We start from the raw sequence: 21,543 nt of genomic DNA, 5'->3' as shown, positions 1-21,543 counted from the left end.
TGAACCTCATTCTCTGACAGCTCTTTTTACACATGTTGTCTAGAAGTCTGCTTCTCTGTCCCTGTGAAAACCCTTTCCATCTGTGCTTTCCCCTCCCTTTAAACTGATCCTAACGACTCCTTGCCACCAACTACTAATGCAAATGTTTCATCATTGTTTTTTGTCATTTGTCGGTCACATCAGCTCTGCCTGTGATCCCTTTTTTCTTATTTTTGTCTGTCTTGGCTTTCAATGACTCCATTCTCTCCTGAATCTCCCCAAATCTCTGCAATCTCTACTCAAGCATATCAACTGGAGATCCTCCTGCTTTGTCCAAGGATCTTGCCGACCTGTCCTGGTTTCTTTCTTGTTCACTTCACATCTTCCTTCTGATGTATCTCATCTGTGTATGGACCTGCTTCTAGATGTCTTTTATTCATTATGTTCTGAGTTACTTCTCATCTGAATCTGGTGCCTTCCCTAAAAACACCGCTCAGCTCTGCTTTGTTGTAAAATCAAGCACGACAGTTTACATTATATGACTTATGCTGACATGGCCTGGGACGGAGGGAGAGTGCTTGAACAGGTTTGTCCTTGTCCCATTCATGAGCAGTTACAGCCCAGACTTGCAGTGAGGGAAGGACCTGCCACCTCCTAACGGGGACTGATGCTGTGAATGGATCTCCCCTCCTTGCTTCACTATGAGAGTTCTTTACTGGGTGAAAACATACCATTTGTTTCGAAAGGCTGACTCTGAATATTTGGTCACTGCTGTGTTTTTTAGAGAGGAGAGCTCTTGTGATTTTTCTCTTTCTCTGCAGAGGCATAGCCATACTTTTTATTTCCCCCTTTTATCACAGCATACACTGTTGGAAATTTTCCTGTTGCTCTACTTCAGACTAGTTCTGACTTTTAAATTCATGCAGTTGTAATGACTCAATCTATCACTGAGCACAGTGGACCTGACTGCTTAATGGGAAGAACTATTTTAGAAAGAATGTTCTAACAAATTTGGCAGAAACCATTTTTTTTTTAATATAATACACACACTTGTATTGTCCAATTTTTGTTTTTTGAAGTGGGAATCCTGGACTTCAATTAGTGTATTTGAAAATTACTTAAATATTGTAAAAATCAGAGAGAAACACAGATGTCTTTGAAGACATTTCTTCCTGCACATATCACAATGTTTCATGTGTGAAGAAGAACATTTGTAATTTATTGTAAGTTGTTCTTCAGTGTCAACTCACCTCATGCAGATTATCATGTCAACACTTCCATGGTAGAAACAAGAACTAAAACTCCTAAAACATGAAAAGATGTGGATAAGTTGACCGTTGATACAAGACTACTGGCTTTTTCTTACAAATTTAACCAGTGTTCCTGCTCTACCTGGGAAGGGTTTTATACACTGGTGGTTTGCCACCCAAGGCAGATTTTTAAAGCAAAATTTCGTGGCTTTTTTTACAGGTGAAATTCACGGTGTCACTACCATAAATTTTATTATTTATTATGTTTTAATATTGCATTTTCAAAGATCTAATTCCACAATTGTATTGAAGTCCTGATTGCTTCAAATGGACTCTGTGTAGATGCAGGAGTCGAGAACGATGGAACCTTTTGGCGACCTGGGATCAATAGCTGCAAACCGATGGAAAACACAGCACTGAAGTGGAATATGTGTCTTTTGAGCTCTTCCTGTCCGAATAGTGCCCTGAGGCCTTGGTGATTCACTCATAATTTTGGAAAATTTAAATGGGTGTTTAAATTAATTTTCATTTGGTAAAAAAAAAAAAAATCCATCGAAAGTTATAAGGGAACAAATTTCTTGTTTTCAAAACAGGACAAAACTACACTGAGATCCTGTATAGCCACTCATATCCCCATCCACGTGGAAGTTTGGAACCTTGCTTAGTTTTCCAGATATTAGAAAAATTTAAGTACTTTCTAGTCACCACTATCTTCCTAAAGAAATCGAATCAGCTAAGAGTTTCAATGGGACTGAAAAACTGAGATCTAGTCTTTACTGTGCTATTCTATAATATGTTGTTTAATAATTGTACTTTATCTTCAAGCTATATTTGTGGCTCCATATGGAGATATGGAGCAGAAGAGAGGGAAGTGGGCATTGACAAGGGAAATGTCTCTTCTCTATTCAGGAAAACTTTTGTGGGATTTGTTCAAAAGCCAAGTGAGTTAAAAAGTCCTACACAGACAAATAATTGTTTCCATAGAAATATTTTCCTGCTCTGAAATTAAAATGTTTTAGCAATTAAGTAAAAGAAGAAATCAAATTTGGTAATCCCTAAACTGCAACTCAGACTGGTTTTTACTGCACTTTGGAATTACCACTAATTGTATTACACATTCTAGCTTGTTACATACAACATATTTTCATCTTAAAACAAACACCATTTCTCTCCCTGGTGAATGATTCCAGTAATTACAAAACCACCTAATTGATCTTTTATATTGTTTACTGGCTTCTTTGGTGAAACAGACAAGCACTTTTTGCAGCTTCTAAACTGTTCTATTATTTTAGGATTCTATAAGAATTTTTTTTTTTCTTAACTTCAAAGGGATCACATTTAAGCCAATGCCTCAAACTTCTCCCTGAATGAATTCTTGTCTATAGATATTCCAACTGTGCTACGGTTGCATAAAAGTACTTTGGGTTTCTGTTTTATTTCAGTCTTTTATTTGTGTTTACAAATTATGTCTTCAGTATTGAAAGCTCTGCAGAAAATCAGTAAGTGTTTGTTTCTGAATACATTACATTTCTCCCTCCCCCTGTTTTTATTCTTTATTGCTCCAGTCGGTGTGCTGAAGCATGAGAAGAACTCAAACTCGGCAAACTTCCAAGATGCAGAGGATACGCCTGACAGATGTGTCTTGGAAGAGTCTGAGAGTCCAGGTGAGAGGCATTTAAAGACAGTCACCAAGTATCAAGTGATAAATCTGACACAGCTTTTGGTTCTGTAAGAAAAGCACATTGTAATGCTGTTTCCTTCTTAGCAGCTGCAATGTCAAATTAATGGTCACCTCCAGGGGTCACAGTGTGGAGCTGTTATCCTTTCCTCTTTCATCAAGAATTCAGGTCTTAGAAAGGATAAAGGCTTTATGACCAAAAAGAAAGCTGACACTACTAGTTCATTATAATTAGTTTTGGACTACACTGCTTACTTAATATATGTACAATGTCTGACCCTTTGAAGGTGGCGTGAGATTATGAAAAATTAGGACTGTATATGCTGCAGTTGAATGTAGCAGCGGACATTCAAACACTGTATCTCTGGAGGATAGCAAATTGGTAGCATTAAATAGCTTGATTCTTTTCTTTAAATCAGCTCACAATCATTATTTCATTTTAATGGCTCTTAACATTGATTCAGCTAAATACAGGAACATCCATAAAGTGCATTCTTTTTGGTGACTAAAAGATTTATCTTCATGTAGTTTCATTATCTTTCTCGTTATGGAACATCTATGAAATTTATTAAATGAATCCCAAAGGGAAACAATTAAATATAAAGTGTATCGAGTCACAGCTGATTAAAAACATTCTGTGCAACTAAATACGAAGTTCTTTGAAGCAAACTGTAAGCTTGACCCACATACACCATATACGTAACCTGCACGTAGTCCTCATTAGTGAAAGAGTTAAACATCTTTCTTCACTTGGTATTTTCCTTCCCTGCTTTATCTGGTTTCTGCGTACCCTCTTGCATCTTTGTGTGCTGATCCGTGTATCATATTTTTGATTCATCGTCTCTGCGGCCTGTCAGCTTAGTTAAGAGATTTCCAAATCTTGCAGCCCGTGCTGACAGGGGGCAGCTGCCAGCGGTCCCCTGATCCTTCCCCAAGGAGCGCTGCTGAGATTTAATTTTCAGTCAAAGGGTGCAGTCTGAAATCCGTGTCAGGTCCCCGAAGTCATCTCAGAACCCAGATAGGACCCATGTCTGGGCTATTATATTTCAGCATACTCCACTCCTCCAAGATTCCTTGGGAGTTCAACCGCTGTCATATACCTGATTTGAACTACATTCCCTTTTCATCTTTTCCACAGAAATGAACACCAGTATGCGTTCAATGAATTGTAAATCCGTACTCATTTTAAAGCCACATAGGCTTGGGCTCAACGCTGTACAGCAGAAACCAGCATGAGATTTAGAAAGAAATAGATGATCTACTCGGGAAGGAGCCAAGTTTAATTCCTTACTGCACCTACAATCTGTGGTGTGTGGCACCTCCTTCAGAAACTGTCTATAGTCCCTTCAACAATGATTATAGGCAAAAAATGTGGATAGTCTAAATTCTGATCTGTACGGAAGTAAGAAAGAATTACAATAAGGTGGCACTAAAGTGTTCAGGTGGGAATTAATGTTCCTTAAAAATAAGATTAATTTTAATTAATTCTGTGTGGCAAAGTATACAGGTTTGGACGGGAACGTGAATATCCAGTTCTGCACTCTGCATATCTATATGAAGTAACGGAAAGAATAAAAGCCTGTCAGGAGGTGAATATTGACTGGCAAAAATACATGTTGATAAAGCATCTAAACTTAAAAACTGAGTTCCATTCGGTCCAACTGACATCATTAAACTAGTAATAAACAATGAATTACTCTGGCTTTTGTTTCTGTCCATTCCTGCATTTTAAGACATCTTGTCTTATAGGTCTGAAAACCTCAGGAGATTTCACTACTGGTCTCACAGCTTTCCACTGAGAATTTGTGGCTTGGTTGTCATGGAGACATCGTATTTCTCCAAGAATTGCTCATATTGATCCGTGGACAGGCGTAAATGGCCAGGCGAATGTGAGGAGTAAAGGGGGTTGGGCAGTACTATAAAATGACCAGAGGTTATGGGTCGGAAATAAGCTCATAGCAAACACTTAGGTAAAGAGAAAGAAACAGTTTCATTTTGTTTCAGGATTTCGTTTTTGCACTTTATGCCATTGTCTTCTTTCACTATAGACTGAAAGAAACTTGTTAGTCACTTGTCATGTCAGATCTTTGGTGCTTGTCCTGACACAGCTGTCAGCCTTCCAGCTCTGTGCAGTTCAGGGACACACAACAAAGAGCTAGGAACATGAATTATTTATTGCTCCTTGTGCGGATGAAATTCTGTGATAAGAAATTAAGACACTTCTGACAGAACTGCTTGTTTGAAAGGAAAGATTTGGTAACACAATACATTTACTTAAAACTTACCACTTACTTTTAGTAGCAAACATTGAAACAATAATATGACGTTCAGTTGGCTATGATTTTCTCTAGTATTTCTCAGGAGCTTTAACTTGGAACTGTTTCTTGGAATTTGTGAGTGCCTGGGAGGTCAACATTTGATTTGGTGAAATCTGTGACTTTAGAATCTCTCTCACACATATTCAAAGTCTGGGCAAACTTATGAACTTCATTCATAAGTTTTTATTAAAAAGTCCATATATGTGTTTTGCAATCTCTTGTGCTTCACTTGCAGTATGCTGTCATATGTGCAACAGTGATGTTAAGAAATATATTGATTTTATTATCTCCTCTGATGAGGAAAAGGTGAAAATATGACAATATACCTGCAAGGAATTCCAACTATTCCTAGAAAGGGTTCTTTATTACAACTTCTACCAGAATCAGGAAGACTACAGAGCAGCCGTTAGCAGACCTATCTGTGCATTGTGTTTTCTAATGGTGAAAGAAATGGTCTCTAACCTTGGCATTAGACCGAGTTATTTTCAAAGTGATCTTAATTTTCTAAATCACATAAAGCTTGCTCTGCTTATTTTACTTTCACATTTTCTATGTGTCTGCACATGTTCTCACTGCTCTGGATGTGGGCCTCCAGCAATTGTAGAAAAAGGCATATACTCAGATGAATAGCAGGAATCCATTTGACTACCCAAGACACCAATCTGAGATTTACCTGTGATTTCTTGTGTTCAATGTGTGATCTGAACTACTCTCAGATAGGTAATGAAACCCTTCAACCTCCACTTTTCTCTTGGATAATTCACAGCAAACACTTTTCACATGTGATGGACACAGGTAAATATCAGACTGCAGTTTCTTGTCTAAGTGAAATGGATTTTAGTTGCTCCCTTCGTGTGCCTACAAGCTGCCATTATCTGTGATAGTGGCTCATGTCTATTTTAGCCCACACACAGAGGACATGCTGGGTTTCTCTCCCAGATGCCTAATAGTAGGTTTATCACTGCCATTTTCCCCACATGCTGAGGACTACTTCTGTTTGACATGCAAAGCCTTGGCTTTTCAAACTTGTCTCTGCTCTGGCCTTGAACGTAATAATCAGATAAGAATTACAACAGATTTTTTTAGAACTTGACTCGTATCAAAGCCCCTGTAAAGAATTCACTAACCCTTAGAGTACTACTTTAATATAAATAAATATTCCCAGCAGTGTTTTCCATTTTATCAGACAAATTTTCCACATTCAGAGAAACTGAGAAAAAGGCTGAAACTGAGTCAATATGGATATGTAAGTTAGACTTGTAGGTCTGAGGTATTCACCCAAGTTTTCTTGTACAAACAGTGGTGGAAAATTCACACCTCCAGGGGACATTTCATTTTGTCTGAAGGGAGTTGCTTGAAATGGGTTTTAAGGGGAATGAAAATGCTCTGAATTTTGTCAGTCAAGATCTAAGAGGAATGTAGCAGGACTTGACACAACTTGAGATGTCCTCAATTTCATATGTGGTGCAATCCCACTAAGGAGGGTTCTGCAAGTATAGCTCCTGTGAGAGAAAGGAATTGATTTGGGCTGAAATGATGAGAAACAATGTAGGCACAGATGCCCCTTGCCTCTTATTTCCCCCAACAGAGATATTGCAGTAGACTAGGCAATAGACTGTTGCTTCACTTGGTAATAGAGGGAAATGGAGCCTCCCTAACAGAAGATTGAGGTGGAAGCTGTAGACAGAAATTACAGAGTGTTTTCTATCTTTTGGATGAAAACCACGTAAATGGCAAGAACCTTATATGTTTATGGCCTTCAGTAGCCAGACAGTCTCTGCCTGAGTCAACTGGTCCCTTCTGCAGCTCATGATCTATCCCATCCCTTCATTCCAAATACGTTGCCCATATTAATTTTTTCCCTCTTCGTTTCTTGACTTTTCAGGACAGAATGTTATTCTGGGTGTATAACAGATAATAGTGAAAATCTGAGCAGTTTTCACAGTCTTGCTTAGTTGCTTGTTGTAGATAGACTTTGGCACAGAGATGGGAAAGATCTCTGACTGTCCCTGAAATACCATCTGTGAGAGAACGGCAGCAAATAGATATGAGAATGAGGACATGCATCAAGAACAACAGATTCTTATTAGCCACAGTGTGCTTAAAAATACAGCACTAAAATCATGACTATCTTGTTATCAGGCAAGCTATAATTACTCTATCGAATATTCACTTACCAGCTCCAAGTTCCAGCCACTGAGAGTATGTTACTTAAATCAGCACTGTGTCACCTTTATGGCTGTTGATCAGTACACAGGCAGAATGTGAAAGTAAATATTCAGTAGATTTCCTGGTATGAAGCACCCTAGAAAAGCATGATTTTCTTTTTCTGTATTTGCATCATCATGAAAAGTAGGTGGCAGTAAATGAGGACTGATTTGGGAATGGAGCACTGGAAGTTGATGATGATGATGATGATGATGCATGAAGCAGGAACAGGATGCAACGCCGGAGCAGCCCTCTGATCAGAGGCACTGACAGCCCATACTGCTCAGCGACCGCTTATAAAATGTTAATGCCTAGGAATTATTCCAGAAAGTATTTCTGGAATTTCCAATGTAGGCACAGATGAATCCATAAGAATTTCACTGCAGTAGGTGCAGTGTCACATCCTATCAGCATTCTGGGTTAGTAATATGACTCATAGGTTTGGTTTTGTTTAAAGTAGTAAATCAAATTGTAAAACCAGAAGACTACATAGTGGACATCAAGAAAATGTGTACCTCTCTGTGTCCATGACACAGATAGACGTGTCACGATAGAAAGATGATAGGTAGTATGATAAATATACAAGATATCCATTAGACTGGGAAAGGATAGTGTGTGCTCCTTTCTCAATGTCCAGGTACTCATGAGAGGTGTTGTGTCTGTTTAAGCAATGTTTCTAATACAAGTAACATTTAAAATTCAGGTTGTAAATGTTACCATACATCAAATAAGAAGAAATCATGAAGCTAAAAATGGATGATTGAGAGTGCTTTTCTGTGGAATTCTAAGAAGACGTGACAGAATTAAAATATAATGCCTTATTAGTGTAACTTCCTATCAATTCTGTTTACAGCTATTGTAGGATTAGTTCTGCTGAAAGGAAATATATATAATTTGAAAATTATATTTGCAGAGGAAACATAAACAATATGTTAATTTAAAATAGAAATTATCTTTCTGCTGATCCACTGGAATGTTTTCCTCTAAAAACAAAAAGGAAGGAGAAGGCTGTTCAGGAGAAAAGTTTTGAGAAACACAGTACATTCTTTTGGGCTGTTTTGGGTTCCATATTGCCTCTTGTAGTATAGCAATTATAATGTAAACAGTATTCTGGAAGTAGAGTTGTAATACGTTTTAACACATGTTGGTACTGAAAGTTTTCATTCCATTACAAGAAGTATAGTGTTTATTGCTCTATAAAAAGGTTGTAAAATAACTTTAAAAAAAAAAAAAACACACCAGAATCTTGCCTATTACTTCAAACTGTAAAATCACTGAGCCAGATGAATACATTTTTTTTCCAGATGACACGAAGCCACATCCCTGGATATCTAAGGTGTGCTCCTGTAAGGTGTGTTAGAAAACCCTGCTTAGCCGGAAGAATTAGAAGATGCACAAGAAGAGCCAAGAAATAGGACACAGGTGGCATGGACTTGAAATGGCTCGTTGTGTTTATTATTGTATATCTTTAACAGTCCACTTTCAGAAGAAATACCTTCCAGAAGATCAGCTTCTTTTTGCTGATTTATTGACTTCAATTCACAGTTCCATCACTAATAGATTTACGTTTATTCAGTTAAATTTAGATAGATCTAACATAGAAAATATCATCTATTTTTAAATGTTTTTCACTAGTTTATGTAGTGATCTCAAATCTTAGAACTTTGATTGACCATAAAATCTTTGCACCAATTTTAATATTCCTTTACATACATCAAATTTTAATTTTCTCTCTCCTTCCTTCTGACTTTTATTACCAATAACATTTTAACACTGAGCAAAACTAAATGCATTTGAAATAATTGAAAATTTGTTTGCATTTAAAGGAAAATGCACATTTTGAATTAAACATGGAATATTTGGAAACAACTATAAAGAATGTTGTGTGCACAAGACAACATGGGAAATTGATTATAAATCTGGTCATGTCTAGCATGTAAATTTTCTGTTTCTGTAAATACTGCCATCACCATCATCTGTAGAAATGTAGTACCAATATGAAGTTGGAGAAGCCCATTGGAGTCCTCTTCTGAAATGACATACTTCATTGAATTTCTATTTGTGCTCATTGGGAAAAGCAGCTATACGTTTTTGTCTTTTAAAAAAATATATCATTATGTTTGGAGAATATCTGCAGCTTATTAGGTTCATTTATCACCTAACGTTCTGGGGGATTTATGCTGGTTTGACAAAGAATGGCCACTCAGAGCAGTAAGTTCACTTTCTGCATTACCAATAGTCAGAGTGCTAATGAAGTCAAAGGGACTTGAGAATGTGCTTTTCTGGATCTGTATCTTATGGTGGAAATCATGGTCTGATGTTATCCTTCCTAATTGTCACGTTAGCCATAAGCTGCCTTAACTAGGAGAGTGAAGATTTCTTCAGTGTGGGAAGATTCTCCGGCAATTAATCTCTTTCTTACTTGTGGGGAAATGTCATGGCTGCAGGAGTGACAAAACCAGGTCTCTGTTGCCATACTATGGCGTGAATTTGATTAAACATGAAACAGACATGAAACCTTCTTTCTTCTGCTTTTTTATATCCGATGAGTCCCGTATCTCCGAGTGCAGCATACGGCAGCAAGGTCTTCAGAAACATTGGGTGGAAGGGCCTTCTGAGAAGTAGTATTTCAGTTTTTATTCAACAGAAGAATAAGTCATTAAAACAGGCTGCAATCCAGAAAAGATAAAGATATGTAATGTTATTTTTCTGTAATTATAAACAACATGCAGAAAAATGATATCTTTTAACAGAAGAGTCACTGGGTTTTGCACATTTGGTATTTTTCGGAAACAACTTTCCTTATTCTTAGAAAGCATTTTCCTATCTAAAACATATCTTTTGTTTATGTAAGCTTGCATTTGAATTAAGGTGACTAAACTGGACGTTGAGTGTTATGGCTTCATTCTTATTGTGCTGGATGTCTGGAATAATTTCATCGACTTATTTAACACAACTGAGAGCAGAACATGTCTCCAGCTCACATACATCCTCTTCTTAACTTTTATGATTAAATCAGAGTTGCAAACATCGAGAAGGTAAAAATTGCTAGTATAACTACAGGAACCTTGCAGACAGTAGAACAAACGGCAAATAAAGGATGGACCTTGCTATCTCCTTTGCCACGTGTCCTTGTCAACAGTCACCTCTAGTTTGCTGCAGTAGTCTTCCATTGGCATTGAAAAGTCCGTTTCCCTTCACAACGAACATTACTGCTTTGCATCAGCATCTGCTCTCTTGGGCCAACTCTGTTCTTAGTGCCAAGGTAACAAATCCCCTTAAAACTATTTCTACTAGATGCTTTAAAAACTGGTGTGTTCAAAGAGGTCTCATAGCTCAAGGAATTGGCATTGTCTGTAACACCCAGTACTGCTGTAGTAGCAATTACATTTGTGCAACACAATATTTGATTGCTTGTCTTTAATTCTGCAAAGCAGTGCACATCAGCAGACTGCCAATAGAGACAGCCCCTTGGAATGGTTTGTGCAGTGATGATTGGTGTTTGGCACATGCTTATGCGTGCTTTGTACTGATTATAATTACAGTATCAGTAAGGTAAGACAGGAACTTTTTTTATTAGGTACATTTATGTCCCCGTAAAGCAATGTATTTACCATGTGGTCTGGATGTCTTTCAAACAACCAACTTTACAGTATATGCTCAAGATGAACTCTTGCTTGGAACAATCTTTTTGCATCAAAGTGACAATTTTAGAGCTATATACAAAAATGCATATTAACCTCCTGCAGTTATTTCTTGTAAGCCATAACTGAAGAAACATTTCTACACTAACGCAGTCAGATGTACCACTATTCATGCTTACGGAGATTGATTTTGCAACGAAGTTGCAAAGTAATTAAGAATATATGAAGGAATCCTGCCAAAGGGAGTAATATACTAATGTTTAAGAGTAGTTGTCTAAATTTTAGATATGGGGTAAAAAATTCATTAATACCTAACTGCTTAAGGAGCAAGGTCTTTTTTATTTCATCCAGAAGTCACTGGGTCCAATAAACTGTATGGCTTAAGCTGTGGTTTCATAGTCAGGGCAATTTCTCCCCACTCCAGCCATATGTCTCCTCACTCACGTTTGCACTAGCACTTGTATGACCAGGCCATGTCAGTGCAACGAGCAGAGGAGGGACAAGCAAGCCAGGGTAGGAAGAAGGCAGAGGTACCATGTAAGTGTGGGACAAGCCACACGTACATCAGCATTGTCTCAGCACGAAATTGAAGTTTTGGGGTGCTATGTGCAGGGGTCTTTCTTGAAAGTAGATTTTCATCTTTCAAATCCTATAGGTATTTTTTACATAATGTGCATAATTCATTATATTGTTTAAAAAAATTTAAAAGGAAGTTACACAACCTTTAGTATAAGCCAAACCAAAGCTCATTGATGTCTCTTTGATTTGAGGGATTTTGAGTTTTCCAAATGATTCATACTTGCCATATGGTCACTGACATAGATTCCTGCCTGGAAACATCCCTAAACTTTGAACTGTTCATTTGTGGCTCCAAATCCAAACATTATATTTTGAAATCTCTTGTGCTATTTACATATTTTAAATTTGATGATTGAAATCAACTGCTTCCATTTTTGGGTTGTATTTTGTTGAGCAATGCTCTTCCCCAATCCAGTGAAAGATGTTCTGAAAGCAAATTGGCATGGAATTTGAAATATGTGTATAAGGTTCAGTGTTTCTTTAAAAAAAAAGACACACTTTAACAAAACCACTATGTAACAGGGCTACAAGCTCCAGATAACACCAGAAATCGAGCGAGGGAAGTGACTTTGCAAGTCTGACTGAGCTAGTGTCGAAAATTCAAAAAAGGATGGGACAGGTGCAATAAGCAGCATTACCTCTCTCCAGGTTTTTACACCTTTTGAAAGAGCGTGTTCTCTGAAGGCAGGCGAGGGCGGTGAGCACAAATCTTAGTTGCTGTGCCAGTGCTGAACACAGCATTGCACGCACGTTCCTGGTGGGCGATCAGTGAAGACAAAGTCTTGCTTCTCGCAATGGATATTTCTGCTGAATTTTACAGGCCATTCTTGCATGGGAAAAGGATGGAGAGGAATTTCAAGGACTGGTCTTCCCCTTTTTCCTTCCTCATAGGACATGCAGTCTGGACTGCTAGGCAAAACTCTTAGAATTATTACTAGAGTTTGAGTTGGGTTATAATTTGAATTTGCAGATCCCCAAAGTGAAAATTCATGGATTTTGTTTTTGAAGAGGTAATACTGGACTTGGATACAACATAAAATTCACACAATAACCCAGGATTGTCTTACTGGGGACCATGGGAAGTTTGTTTCTTGAATGACACCTGCTGGAACGTCCAGTGTGTCCCAGAGCTGTGCTGCAGGACAGAAGCGCGTCACGTAAAGACTACCTTCCCCGTCTTCCTATGAATCTGAGTGTCCTGGGTATGGTGTGATGGGTACGTACAAATGTAGTTGTCAAGGTGAAGCAGTGCAAGTTGCTAAACAAAATTAAATATTATGAAACTTAACAAACATCTACGGAGTTTTTGAGAGTGGACTGTGCATTTGATGAAATTCTTACACAGTACAGATTAATTGCACTTATCTTTTTCTTTCATGTATTTCTAGAAAGCTTAGCTTGAGAAGGCAGAGTTGTGCAGCCCAAATTTACATTGTGTCTTGCAAACGTAGGGATAAAAACTGTTTTTCTTCCTCTGGCAATACTCTCAATAACATAGCTCTGAAAAATAGCATCACTGGATTAAGTAGTATATATAATTTCATTAAGTACATTACTTTCTCTATTTTTCTTTATTTATTCTCAAATTTTATCTAAATAATGTGTAATCTTCTTGATAATAAGAACCTGGGGAAACTGTACTCTAAACCATTATGAATTTTCCACACAGGAACTTGGGGTAATAAAAGATTCTGTTCAGTTTCAGAGCTTTTCTATAATCACACTGGCAAACAGACTTACAGCTCTGCCCAGTAAACGCAATATACACATTTTTGTTGTTTGTTTTAGTTTATAGTCTTCCTGCCATGTAGATGGCAGCAGCACTCAAGCCTTGAAATTCACTCCAGCTTTTTGAGTTTATTCCGAAACACTGTTTAAGAATATTACTGTTGAGAATGCACTGAAAGCATGATTACTTTAAAGATTGATATCAGCTTAGTTATATATACTTTTAAAGAAGCCTGTAACTTTGTAATATCAGTGTTTAAAAGGCAATGTGTTCTATCTGTCTGCATGAATATAGATGCCACTGTTTGGTTTTTTGCACATTATTTTGTTTCTGTAAGTTAAGTTGCTAGTATTTTTTCTAGTGCATTAGGTTTCAGGACACACAGGGTGTTTCTGCAAGTTGAAAAATGTTAAGATTTACTAGGATAGTCCCCACATTTATCTCCTTGCAGAATGAGAAGCAGCCAGCTGGTGCTTGGGCAGGAAAGCTGTTGACTGTGGGCATCCTTGTCGACAATACAATGAGGAAGGACAAAGGTAGTGGGACACGCAGTGTAGGATGTGTGCTATGGGCTCTACTAATCATAGTGCTTTATAAAAAATACCATGAATTATCCTGGAAAAAAAACATTTTGAAGGTCCAAATATCTTTACCTTGGCATAGCATGGAATTGTCTGCACTCTGACATTTACTTTGGCTAAGAAGTAGAGAGAGGTTTTGAAAGAGAAGCAACAAAACTGAGACCCAGAATCAAAGCTGTCTGGCAGCCTCTGTCTCTGCAGCATCAGCTGAAACCTCAGGGAGGCTTCATAGGATCACCTCCAGGCTGTGGGAGATAAAAGCAGGTGTTACACACGTGACTGTGCATGGAGGGAAAAACTAGCATAAAAAAGCCTAATGATGGTAGTTCCTTGAACTAGGAAATACTATTTAAATGCTGGAGGCAAATGGTAGTGTTTTAGTAAGCTGTCATACGAAGTAGATCAGCACTAACTCCCTCAATGCTTCTTAACCAGCAACAGCTGAAGTAACAGGGAGATTAAATATCCAGCGGGCAGCATTTATCATTCATAGGATCCTGTCTGGGGATGCGTTTGGTGGAGGTTTAATCCACAGTGAGCATGGAATCAGCTAAGGTAACTGGGAAAGTGGGCGGACAGTGGCACTTAACCATCCTCATCCAACTGCCACAGCTGCAGATTTGGACAGGTCTGTTCAAGCCTTGTGCAGAAGCTGGGAGAGAAACGGGAACCGATACTCCTCTGACGCCCTCGCCATGTGGCGTGAAGTAGAAACCCTTGGCCCAAGTATATCATCCAGCCATTTGTAATCAGGCAGACGATCTTCAGAGGACAGAATTCCACACTGGAGAGTCCGTCACAGCTTCAGGCTGCCCTCAGTGGATGTTCTGTGACCAAAAAGGCTCCTAACACCTAATGGGGCTGTGACCAAAAAGCTGTTACAGATGTCGTGATACATGTCCTGGAGTGACAGCATTTCTCCTGCTTTTGCTTCAGGTGAAGGACTAACAAATGGAGAGTATGAATTTGTGGCTGACAAAATTTGTGACAACAGTAAAAATAGTATTAATGATGGTGAGAAAAGAGCAGCAACAGGATACATGTCCCATCAAAACACTGGGATAGCCAGCTTTTGTCTCTCCTGCCTACCGTTGAGTATGATGCTACAGCTGCTACATCGGACAGTGCTAACAGGAAAAGCACTTCCCTTCTTAAATCTCTTCCAGATAAATATACGCCTGGAGTAAATGTATTGTAAATGCTTATAGAGTATGTGTTAGAGAGTTGGTGGTTTTTACTCTTCACTCCGTAACATCCATTAAATCACTTTTAGATTCCATCCCAGGGAGCAGATACTTGTCAGAAAGCTGCTTCAAGGTCTCCCAAATCCACATATATTTTTTTAATATATTTTCAAAATGATGCCACTGCTTAAGTAATACAAAGATCTTTTCACCTTTCCTCTATCACACTGGTAGTACACTCAGTGTAGTTATGGGAGAGTTCTGTACCTTGCAACCAAAAATGCATTTAAATTCAAACAGTTCATATTAGTGCTGATTGTTCATGACCTATAAAGAATACATATCTTAAAAGCTCTTGGGAACTTAAAATAACTTTCTGTGTGATAGTATTTTGTCTGTGGAGTGGAAATACTTGAAAGGTCCTACCTCAGAGAAGTTTTGTAAGGATATAGTAAGGGCTGTGTGGGTCGTCACAGCAATTTGTGAGTAAAATGCACAACCAAAATTACGTAATAAAAAGCTTCATAGATTTTTGTTACCTCTGACCAAACTTGTTAGGCTGAATCAACAAAACTACCTAAGCAATGATATAGAAACTCTGAGAAATACTAAACATGGCTTTCCTTAGAGATATTTTTGCAGAATCACCTTGGAGTACAACTGCTCCTTGGGAACTTGAGATTTGCAGCAATAAGATTTCAAGCTTTTAAAGAAGTTGATGAACAATTTTAATGGATTGGATACTGAGAAAAACATCAGAGAAGACATCACAGGCGAAGACTCATTCCAGGCACTGTTTCTTGTATTTGTTGCTTCAGTTATATGGAGTGACAGCCCAATGAATCACAGGGCGGTCTTTTGGTCTGACAATTTGGGTATTGTCCGAGCAATTAACAGGCAGTCAGCCAGTTACAGTGGCTAGTGATTAAATTACAGAGGTTCTTCGGTGGTTTCCATAAAGGAATCTCTGGGAAGAGTTAGGTGAATCCGCCATCTATCATATGATGAACATGTGTCCTGTTATGTTTACCTGTTTATTTGACTAAGTACTTAAGGATATTATGTCACTTGGGAAGAGTTGGTATTTGAAAGACATTTTGTGCTTTTGGTTTTTGTACCATGTACATGAGGAGAATTTATGGTACTGTTGGGGTAAACCTTTAATTTTTCTTTGTAGGAGCTCTCAGAAATGTCTTTCTCATGTCTTAAGTCACATCGCTGACTAACTGCATGAGTACTTCACTGGTTTCATTCTAGATTTTTTATTAAAAATTGTCTTCTCTGTCACTTAAGTCCTTTACGTGATCTATAGATCCTCATCTGTGTTTCTGCTGTTTGGCTCTTTCTTTTCTTCCTCACGTGTGGGACAAATCTGTCGCACTCTTCCCGGCATTTTCTTCCTCCCATGATAGGCAGTGGTTAAACTTCCACAGAGAGAGAAGGTAAAAGCAGCAATAAGGAAAAATAAAAAGAAGTGAACTCTATTAGCAAGAGTAAATATACTAGCATGGCCAAATTACGCTCACACTGACCTCCAAGCTGCACTCTGATCTTTTATGGTAATTCTGAACAGAGCTGCAGAAGGTAGATGTAAATGTCAATACTCGAGGAAGACTGGGAATTTCTGGGAATTTGCATAGGATACATATAACCATAACCACAATCCTGCAGGTGCTGGATACAGTGCTGGATACACATTTTCCTGGGCGTAATCTTTCTGGATTAGCCAGGAAAGTGCCCTTGCTGGCTAGCAGGGAGGGAAGGAGGTAGCTCTGTGCATTTTGATGCTTTTACAGCTTCTGTGCCAGAAGACACTAGGAATAAGAGGGAAGCTTGCATGGCTTCCTTAGAGATAGATTCAGCTCCCTTGCAGACAAAGGTCTTGCCAAGGTTTTGAAAAAATGAATCCTGTAGATTACTCCTGTTTTCTTATCTGGTGTTCAGTCCTGGACCACATCCTCCAGCAGCTTTTATTCAGCCAAAGCTGCTTCCAAAAGGACTCAGGGGCATCACTTGCTCAGCAGCAATCAGTGAGTTAACACAGCCTAGCTTCTGCGTCTCTCAGATGTTGAGGAGAAGGTAATGAGGCAGGGGTAGAGCCTGCAGGTTAATGAGATACCCCAACTAGAGGGCAGAAATCTGAGAGGAGAAACTTGGGAAGCAGAAGAGGGAACATGATGGTCTTTTGCACTCATGTTAGGATAAACAGTGGAATCACTCTAACAAATTCTAACTAGTGCTTGGGTAAGCATTGTTAGAAACATCTGTCATGCGTTTGAATAAAATCTGTTAATAAAATGAATGAGTAGAATTTAGACAAATATAGAGAAATATAGAGTGAAACGGCCCTACTACAGGAAACTGTTGTACTATGCTGTTTTGAATATCATCATGAAAGCAGCTTACCTTTTTGCTGAATCTTTTCAGTAATCCTGGGCTGTAAATGATGCAGCCATGTAAATAACTCTGACAGTTGCACTTTGACCATATAATATGAAAAATAACTAGTTCTCCATAATTGCATTGTCAGAAAATTCCTCCTCCTTATCAATATGCGACCTCCTGTTACAGACAAGCAGAATACAGAACAATCTACACAGTGTGCAGCATTCAAGATGCTATTCTTGCTGTTATTATCAGCAATGACGATTATCTCCAAATGTTCAACAGTAAATCCAGTGGAATAAATGGAAACTTTTCTCCTAAGTGGTGTATAACAATACCTGACATTTGTGTAGCACCCTTCATCAGTAAGAATCCCAACGTGCTTTACAAAGTCTGCTGGGATCACTTCACCACTGAAATGTAGCTATCTCTATGGTGAAATTCAAATTCTATTCCACACCAATGCCATTGCACAGCAGTGTTTTTGAAAAAAGTGACAACTAAGTGAAAGGCATTAAACTGTTCTTGTGAAGCTATCGTAGGATCCTCAGTGACAGCCAGTGGTTAAAGCTTTGGTTTGGCATCTAGAGCAGCCAAAAAAACAGCAGATGCTTCATCCTCCTCTGCCCTCATACACTTCCCTCCCAGTAAACACTCTGTGTTTTCTGTTCTGCTCAGAACACCGTGCCCACGGTGAGAGCAGCAGCTGCAAATATACTGACGGTGCCCAGGTTTGACTTGCTTATCTTGCCTTTTTCCAGCAATGACTATCAGTTGAAATACTACTAATAAATGAAGTTCTACTAATGAAATCACACTAGTAAGCCTGGGTGCTTGGCATTATCCTTAGAAAGTAAGTAGTGATTAAAATAGAATGCTTAGAAGTTTATAGGGAAAAAATGGGCATCGCTAACATATGACTGTACTTCTGTGACAACCTCTGTCTATTTGAGCCCAACTCTGTGAAATTAAGTGCTAATCTATTTTTCCTTATGAGGTGTTTGTAATCTTTTTCACGGTCTTAGTACTATATCTATGTATTTATATGAGCAGGTATGCCTGGGCCCTCAGACGCTGTATCTATACTGGTGAATTTGAGTAAAGAAACATTCTCAGTTATGGGAACTCATCTATGTTGACACAATGATGGAACAATCTCCGTGTCCTTGATCTACAACAACTAATACACTCCTGATGACCATACCTGCTAGGAAGTGTTTGAGTATGTCCATGCTCTTCTGGCAGGTAAAAGAGTTTCACTCAACCTTTCTTTCAGTCCTTCCTCTGGCAGCTGGCTTTATGGCCAGAAAACAGTCCTAGGCACATTTAATTTGCTATTACAGATATATGTACCCAAAGGATATGTACAGAATAATAGAGCGTATGTTAAGCGTAGTATTTGTGCATTCCTGGGTGTGATAAAAGTTAGTATAAAAGTGGATTGGAACCTCTTCAAGAGAAACACATGCAGCATGAGTCATCCTGAAAGTGCTCTACCACTATTAATCAAATCACGGAGCTGAAAATACATGTTCTTGCTAGAGTTTTCTATTACATTTTCATCTCACAGAAGGATGGGAGCAAGCCCAGGCAGGAGATCTGAATTTTGGAGAGCTTAGCTCTTGCTGCTGACACAGATTTGATCACCCCAACTCAGGTTTATGTCTGTAACGTGTCACGTAAAAAAAAACAAAGTTCTCATTTGGGTTCATTCCACTGCAGTGTCACTACTTTATCTTATATTTCGTCTCCTCTACAGTCTTGGCTGTTCTTTGGCAGAATGTGAGTTCCTTTTCTTTTAGGCCTGGGGAAACACTGGACACATGTCCCCACTGAGCTACAGAGTGTGTGGGGAAATTAGCTAAGTAGACAGAACCATTTTACCGCTGAGAATATGGTGGTCTCTGCTCTTCCACAGCTACAGATGAGGAAGGGAATCAAGTGTTGTTTCAGAAGAAGTTACTGACCTTTCTAAACCAAGATTTTATATTTTTTTAAGAGAACTAATGCAGGTAAACCAATTCATATAAGTTCTCATTCTGTACATAAATGTAGACAAAATTAAGTACTGTATTTGATAGGACACACTGCATAACTTGATAAAGGTAACTTTTATTCTTGATATTGTTATGTAAATAACAGATAAGAAAGTTATGCATGTTTCCTTACAGCTTTTACGTGGTAGCTATATAGCAATAAAAGGCACAAAACTGAAGTGAATGTAATATACTGTAGCAAGGCCCTTCAAATGTAACCCGAGCATAAGAACAATTTATAAAGACACGCTGTTCTTCTGAACTGAAATTTAGAAGACTTGAGTTTGATTCAGGTTCAAACTTCTCATCTGCTCTTGAGAAAGCCATGTGAATCTCTTTAAGCCTCTGTTCTCACATAAATTGAGGAATAATTTCCAGCTTTGTGGGAGTTTTGTGAGTGTAAATTCATTAAGGTTTGTGAATCGGTTAGATACTATTACATATTATAGTGGAGGAGAGCTAGGTAAGTATGTAGATAAATAAAATATCAGAGTTAGGTGCTATCAACCACTTACTACTGTAAGAGAAACATTATATTAAGTGCTTAAATGTAATTTTTCTTCTCTCAAGAAGCTTCATGATACTTTTAAAATAGAGATGAACTGTAGAGTGAAGCCTAAAGTAACAGCAATAACTGAATCCATCATGAGATGTTCTGAGTGGCATCTTAAGAAAACACAGTGTGAGTACACTATTGGAGTTTATCTTGCGCAGAAATCCAAAAAATTCTGCCAGAGAGACAAAATTATACATGCTTATGATGAATGTTTGATTTCTGAAACATACATGTTAGGATGTAAAATAACTCCTATTAGAGATGCTAAATTAAAATGTTTAATAGGTTTTAAAATGCATTAAAATTTGAGGTTGTAAATTTGTATTAAAAACATCACACTTATTTGATGTGATCCCATTGAAACAGGCTGACTGATTCTAAAGTATTTTGAGCCATCTTGTATGTATGTGTGCATACATACATATGTGTGTATGTGTATGTAATTATTTATATCCACTATTGTGTATTCCCCATTAAGTCCTATTTTGAAAGTGAATGTGAATATTGCTGTTACATTATGAAATGGCAGCTATAGGACTGCTGAAAGAATGGATGTGGCAGCACTTAACTCTTCCCACTACAGGTATGTATTACACACCAAACGTTATGTGTATTAGCCCATGTTCATTCATAATCAATAATACTGCCTCATCAAGCTCCTCTATACTTTCATATACACATATGTTTTAGCACTCTTAAAGATATTTTAAAGATAAATGGGTATAATTTTGGTCCTGACAACTGGACCAGACAATACAATTGATAGATTTGTCTCCGCATTTGAAATGTTAACCCATTACGAGGCAGGTCTTCGCAAACGTGCCAACAAAGAAAAAATACGAGAATCTTGCCATCCACTTTGCCTGTCTTCAAAGACTTCATCATTGAGGCAGAAATTTAGAATTCTGCTTTTTATATGTAATTATTGTTTGGCTACTGCATCTTCAGTAAAAGCCATATCCTCCTTAAATTTTCCAAGTTTTTTTCCCTTTAGTTGACAGACAGTTGCTAATCACACGTGTAATACCCTGCGCAAATTTCAGGCCATGTGGGGATAGAATAGCTTCCTGCATATTTTACCCCCTTCCATCCTTATTTTTTCCACTTCATATGAGAGACTGGTTTGCATTTGTGAATGAATGCTATGGTGTGTACCGTCTGTGATAAGAGGGATCGTGTGAATCTTAAGCCTTTAAACATAGATGGTGAAGTTTAACAGAGGCATTCAAATTCACATGTCCAAAGACAATGTTTACTGCTCTCTCTGCCTGCTTTGAAGAACTCTGCAAAGAATCTGCCAAGAACACACCATAAAATATTCTTTATACTGATCCTGGACAGATACTTCACAGTTTGCCTGGCAGACAGGACAGGGCAGCACACTGTACTCTGAATGCTGCGCTGGGCTTTGCTGGC

General features: G+C 38.2%; 1 protein-coding gene across 1 annotated transcript in view; it reads left to right on the top strand.

The window, feature by feature from the left end:
• LOC104616444 (WD repeat-containing protein 72-like) overlaps positions 1 to 8,793 on the top strand; it is a 58,188-nt gene extending 49,395 nt beyond the window's left edge. Inside the window, exons 6-7 of the mRNA XM_010281457.1 lie at positions 2,795 to 2,893; positions 8,738 to 8,793. Of these exons, the coding sequence (XP_010279759.1) occupies positions 2,795 to 2,893; positions 8,738 to 8,793 (155 nt within the window). The remainder of the gene's footprint in view (positions 1 to 2,794; positions 2,894 to 8,737) is intronic.
• The last annotated feature ends 12,750 nt before the right edge of the window (positions 8,794 to 21,543 follow it).

The sequence above is a fragment of the Phaethon lepturus genome, unplaced genomic scaffold, assembly GCF_000687285.1.
Source record: "Phaethon lepturus isolate BGI_N335 unplaced genomic scaffold, ASM68728v1 scaffold11122, whole genome shotgun sequence".
NCBI lineage: Eukaryota > Metazoa > Chordata > Aves > Phaethontiformes > Phaethontidae > Phaethon > Phaethon lepturus.
This window is presented reverse-complemented; position numbering and strand designations above follow the sequence as displayed.